Genomic DNA, 6,044 nt, shown 5'->3' with positions numbered 1-6,044 from the left:
TTTGTATTTTTTTTATTCCAAGCTTTGAAGCCTTGTCTTCCGACAGGAAATTGAAACTGCCTGATATCAGGCAAGAAAAACTCAGCATAAGAACCCCCTGTCATATTTATGCCTAAAGTAATAGTTTCATTACACCAACCAATCACTCTGCTGCTTTAATAAAGACCTAAAGATTAAAAGGAGTAAGGACTAATTAGGTTTTATTATCTTTTGAGAAGTTTCTCTCTGATTTACTGTCTGACTTATTAAAAGTTATGTTCTAAGTCCGCCAGGGCTTAACTATGCTTCCAGAAGCTTTCTGGGATACTTTTACTGAAGCTTAAGGAGACTTTCCCTGTTATGTTCATGTAACCTTTTGGAACTCAAGGTTCCTTCTCTGTACTTCTAGGACAGCTTTCCAAATCTTAAAGGTTAAGCAAGCTTGAAATCTGCCAAAACTTTCCAGAAACAGGACATAATTTTTCTTGGGCTTTGCTGGAACACGCAGGGTACTTCAGGAAAGTTTGGGGAAACTAGCCTATATTACAAGGTGGCTTGTAACCCGATAAAGCCTGGACTTTGCAGATACTTTAGAACCCATTTAATATAGCCTGACCTTTGAAAGATTTCTGGAAAGGCAAAATATCTGTTAGACCTTTGATTACACTAAGAACTTAATTGTGGTGACAGAACCGTATCTTGATCTAGGTTTCTTTAGACTCTTCTTGCCCTTTTATGTTTAGTATTAAATTCCCATTTGTTGCAATCTTCTGATCTCCCTCCAGACCCCACTCCACTGACAGCGCCACCCATAGGAAGATGACGCTGTCTCTGGCTGACCGCTGCTCAAAGACGCAGAAGATTAGGATCCTCCCCATGGCTGGAAGAGATCCAGAGTCGCAGCGTAATGAAATGATCAAAGTAATGGCCGCCGGTGTTCTGTTTGTCTGTACTCATCTGTTTGACCTTTTCGCATCCAGTCCTGGAATCCTTTTGTCTCAGCCTCTAAAGGGGTTTGCATTACGCTAGATGTTGACCAGCATCATACTGGGTTACAGAAAGGCAAAACAAAACACATTTACTCAAATAAAGTCAAGCAGTAGTAAGTAAAATAAAAACTGTTGGTATGAACGGAGGGCTCGATCTCAACCTAAGCCCTTCTTGAATCCCCCCTACAATGGCTCTTAATAATGGTTAAAATTTATATTAAGAAACAAACGAATGTACTATGATAACAAATGCAAGTCTTGCATTCTTTATGGGTTTTTATAAAGATTTGAATTGGATTTTCACAACAGAATGACATTAAAAGCAGCAGAAATAGGTTTTTAGAATTTTTTTTTCTGTTAATTAGTTTGGATCATCATCATTTTTTTTTTTACATATAATAACCTTCAGAACAAAATCTATGCTTTTTCTTTATGACTTTTTGACTTTTTCTTTATGACTTTTCATTTTCCTTATCTTATATGCTAAAAATATGAATAACCGGAAAAAAAAAAAATAATGTTTTAAAAAAGAGTTGTGTATTAGCCAGAATGAGGACTGAGAAATGGCTCTTTGGATTGGAAAGGTTGCAGACCACCGACTTAAATGGTATGCCTCCCATTAATGATCTGGGTGAATCTTCAATAACTATGTGTCATTTTTTTTATTATATGATCATACCATGCTATTTAGAAGGGATGTCCTGATATTAACTTTTTAATTTCTGATATGATACCGATATTGACCCAATATGATATTAGTATTAATCCTACTGGCTTTATTATTTATTTTATACTGTAGACTATTAGAATTGGCCCAATTAAGTAATATTACTAAAACAAGAAGCAAAAGTCAACAACAAAAGGTATGAAAACAACAAAATGAACCAATGTTAATTCTGCCTCTGTTAAAAGTTACAGAAACTTTAAACAGAAGCAGAGTTTCTATCAGCATGAACATATCAGAGATTTTAGATGTCGGCTGATAAAATCCGATATTAGTTTTTTGGCTAATATCAGGCTGGGATATCCCTATTATTTGATAAACCGTGTCAACAAAGCAGCTTGTGTTTAATAGTGCAGCTTAATGACTGTAGAACTAATTTTCCAACCAAACCACATTGGTCTGGTTGGAGACCTAAAACTAGCATATCTCTAGATTATATTAAGGAGAGCAGCGTTGAGCAGAGATGCAGATAAAACTTTGAGTTCATCACTTAGTTTGGTTTTTGACCAGCATATCATCCAAACTTGATGGGACATTAAAGGTTTACAAAGCTGTTTTCCTTGTTTTTGAATTAACCTGCAAGAAAATTATAGGGCTGCAACTAACCACTATTTTGCTAATTGATTAATCTGTTGATGCGTCTTTTGATGAATCCATTGATAATCGGATAGCAGAAGGTTTTACACAGAATTTAAACCATAAGCTGCTAAAACGGTGCCCACTAAGGACTTCTGGATAGAACCTATCAATTTATTAAACATGTGTTTCATGCTTATGGAAAATTTGTATTAATTTTTTTTGCAGCTAAAGGCATATTTTAGAATCTTTATACTGAAGTTATTGATTAATTCATTACTAAATTAGTTATTAAACTGTTATTATTTCAACATTGATTTATCTTGATTAATCCAATTAAATGTTTCAGCCTTTTTTTAAATAAAGAAACTTGGAGGATAATATATTATTTTATAATATAAAATTACAGAAACTTAGCAGTATATGTCTGCTGTTAAACTGGGGTGTCAATTAGTTCCTTTCCACTCTTTCTGTTTTAAAAATGGCAAGTAATCACGCCCAATGTGTCTCTTGTTAGAAAGAGGAGGAGCGTCTGCGAGCGTCGATCCGTCGTGAGTCTCAGCAGAGGAGGATGAGGGAGAAGCAGCACCAGAGGGGCCTGAGCAGCAGCTACCTGGAGCCTGACCGCTACGATGACGAGGAGGAGGGCGAAGAAGCCATCAGCCTGGCAGCTATCAAGAGTAAATACAAAGGAGGAGGAGGCCTGAGAGGTAACTGCGCTCATTTTATTATTTTTTTTAATAGTGTCCCACTGGGATGTGTTTGTAACATTCCCTCTGTTCTCATTCCAGAGGAGAGAGCAAGGATCTACTCATCAGACAGCGATGAAGGCTCCGATGATGATAAAGCCCAGAGGCTGATGAAGGCCAAGAAGTTGGACAGTGATGAGGTAGGTGCAGAGCTTCGGTTGGCAGATAGGGGGCGGTGTGAGGTAGGACACTGGATGGTAAAACGCCCACTGCTCCCCTTTATCCTGATATGAACTGAGCTGGACAGGATGCACTAACTGTTCTCATCCACACCGAGTGTTGATGTCTGAAATCAGAAGAAGATGATGTGAAAACACAGAGCTGGACCTGATAAAGCGAAGAAAAGCCAGACTGAATGTCTTCTTCTGTCAGCTCTTATATCTTTTTATCCTCTTTTGTCATCAGGAGGGCGAGGGGTCTGGCAAGAGGAAGGCAGAAGACGACGAGGAAACAACCACCAAGAAGGCTAAAAAATATGTCATCAGTGACGAAGAGGACGATGAAGAGGACGATGAATAGTTAAATTTTTTTTTTGTATTCTTTTTTTAAACCATTCCCACTGTATTATCAGTGTTCAGTCTACATGGTGTATATATAGCCATGTTTTGGTTTGTATATTTTCTTATGACCTGTGTGTGGGTGAGTGTGTGTCGGTTTGTTTATGGTGTGTACAGCAGAGGTGAGGAATAAATAAAGGGTTGTTTTACATAACCGAAACTTGCCGGGAAGCCTCTATTTTTTTTATTTTTGCACTATGAATCATGAGTGAATCACACAGTTGTTGTGAGATTATGAAACATAATGTTAAATTCAGCTTTCAAACAACAAACAAAGCCTTCATAGATGAGTGCCTGAGGTAGCTGCTAATCTCTTTTTCAATCATTCCCTATCAAAAAATGCATCAGTTTCTGGTTTTGTCTTGAACCTAAATACAAATAAAAGGGGCATTTGAGAAAAGGAATTGACTATTATTTAAAAAATACTGGCCAAAATGGAAGGGCGTCACTGGTTTCAAGATTTGAGATGAGATGTTCCTACAACTGACTCAAAACTTGTATTGTTTTCCTCTGTAGTGAAAAGTATTCTTCAGTTTTTGCTTTTCTTCTTGATTAAATCTTTCCTATTTATAAGCCATCCCGAGATGTACTTGCTGGGATCCTTTGGATAATTATCTTCCTACATAACCTTTTCATAGGCTTCAGGTTATAAATAATCACCTGGCATTTAGTGGTTCAGGCCCTAAAGCAGCACAGTGGCTCCAGACCATCTGAGTTGCACCAACTGAGGAAAACTTTAGCATCTGGGATAGAAATATTCATAGCAGCAAAGTAAAACACTAATGGAGGAATTCAGATACACATTAGGGTATTAAATATAAAAATCAAACATAAGAAAATAAAGCTAAAATTAGAGGAAATAAATCAAAAGGAATTCTGTACAGTTACAAAATAGCATCTAAAGAAATTAGGAAATGTAAAATCGAGTGGACTGTGTTATAAAAGGAGCAAAAAAATTAGGTGTATGTATAAAAACAGATTTTTCTTTTGGGTGCAGTCATGGTTATAAAGTTAAACCTCTGCTGGGAGGAAGGATCTGCGATAATGCTCCATTGGGCCTTTGGGATGCAGCAGTCTGTCGCTGGAAAAGCTATTTGACTTCATGCACGGATTGGGAAATTAGGGCCAGCATTGATATCATTTTTGAGTCCTTCTCTCTCCAAGCACCTGTATTGGGTCGAGAGGCCATCCTAGGACAGAGCAGGTCTTCCTGATGAGCTTATCTAACCGCTTCCTCTCAGCTGTAGATAAGCTGCAGCTCTGTTGCCCTGCACGCTAAGTAGACTGCAGACCATTTACGCTGAATAAAGCAGAGGAAACCCTGCCCAGTGACTGATGACTACTGATAAAATTAAATTTTACAGTGTTCTTACAGGGCACCAGGAAATAACGTGTAATGATGTATTACAATATAAAAAACAACAACAAAAAAAAACATATAGGATTTTAGTAAGTATGTGTTTATTTAGAAGAAAGATTATTCCGTGTAGAGATCAGTGTCACAATGATTACCTGAATGCACCGAATTGTCACCGTATTAAACCTCCATAAGGAGTTGAATAAAATAGAAAATGCAATTTCTTTATTTTATTAACATTTTAGCCATACGGTCATGCTTAAAAATTAAAGATTGTTATTGTTCTTGCTTCTCTTGGTGGGTCTAATCATAATTATGGCACAAAAAAAAGTGAGTTTGTGTGTTTAGTTGTTTTATTTTTCATGTAACAATGCTTCTCGGCAACAGGTCTAGCTGTTGGAAAGCCGGTTTATTTGCCTATAGATGGTTCCGCATTTGTTAGGAAAATGCATCTGTGGGTTGAGCAGCAGTGTTTAGCATAAAGGTTGCACACAGCAAAATGTGTCAAAACCCTCTCTGCCAATGTCAAACAGGTTAACCTGTCATCAGTTAGATTTATGGATTAAAGTTTTAAGAGACAAAACAAAAACCAGTTAACAAAAGTCATTAGCAGCCTGTGCCGCCCGCCCGATAGTCATCGGTCAGCACAAACCGCACACCCAGACCAAAAATGTTCAGTAGTGTTGTGGTCTAGAATGCAGGCAGGCTCTTCCATCCACTTCACTCCTAAATTGAGCCTCTTATTAAACCTGCTATGAGGGGGTCGACATTTGAGGTTGTAGCCAACTGTGGAAATGGGATTGCCACTTGCAGAATACTACAAAATATTAAGATTGCATTTAATGGTTTTAAGCCATGTTGCACCACTAGGAGAGATGCCATCACACCTTCAACACCAAAAACCTGTTTGGCACTGAAATAAGGCTTAAATGTGGTCTTTGGAGTCTATGTCAGTTCTGCTGGCTCCCATCAGAGCAACCTGTAGCTGCAGCGCTCATGTTTTTAAGCACTTGGAGGCCCATCTTTCCGAGTTTGGTGGCACTGACCTGGATGGCTAAAACTTTGCCACTCAGCTTTTCTGTAAGCTGATTTATTCAGTTTTTCTTACAAAAG

The 6,044-nt window shown here is 37.8% G+C and overlaps 1 protein-coding gene across 1 annotated transcript in view; it reads left to right on the top strand.

Moving 5' to 3' along the window:
• leo1 (LEO1 homolog, Paf1/RNA polymerase II complex component) overlaps nucleotides 1–3,730 on the top strand; it is an 11,537-nt gene extending 7,807 nt beyond the window's left edge. The window contains exons 11-14 of the mRNA XM_015375592.1: nucleotides 765–900; nucleotides 2,786–2,978; nucleotides 3,060–3,157; nucleotides 3,423–3,730. Coding sequence (XP_015231078.1) covers nucleotides 765–900; nucleotides 2,786–2,978; nucleotides 3,060–3,157; nucleotides 3,423–3,536 — 541 coding nt within the window. The 3' untranslated portion in view covers nucleotides 3,537–3,730. The remainder of the gene's footprint in view (nucleotides 1–764; nucleotides 901–2,785; nucleotides 2,979–3,059; nucleotides 3,158–3,422) is intronic.
• The last annotated feature ends 2,314 nt before the right edge of the window (nucleotides 3,731–6,044 follow it).

This window comes from Cyprinodon variegatus, unplaced genomic scaffold (assembly GCF_000732505.1).
Source record: "Cyprinodon variegatus isolate N-32 unplaced genomic scaffold, C_variegatus-1.0 Scaffold122, whole genome shotgun sequence".
In the NCBI taxonomy this organism is placed as follows: domain Eukaryota; kingdom Metazoa; phylum Chordata; class Actinopteri; order Cyprinodontiformes; family Cyprinodontidae; genus Cyprinodon; species Cyprinodon variegatus.
This window is presented reverse-complemented; position numbering and strand designations above follow the sequence as displayed.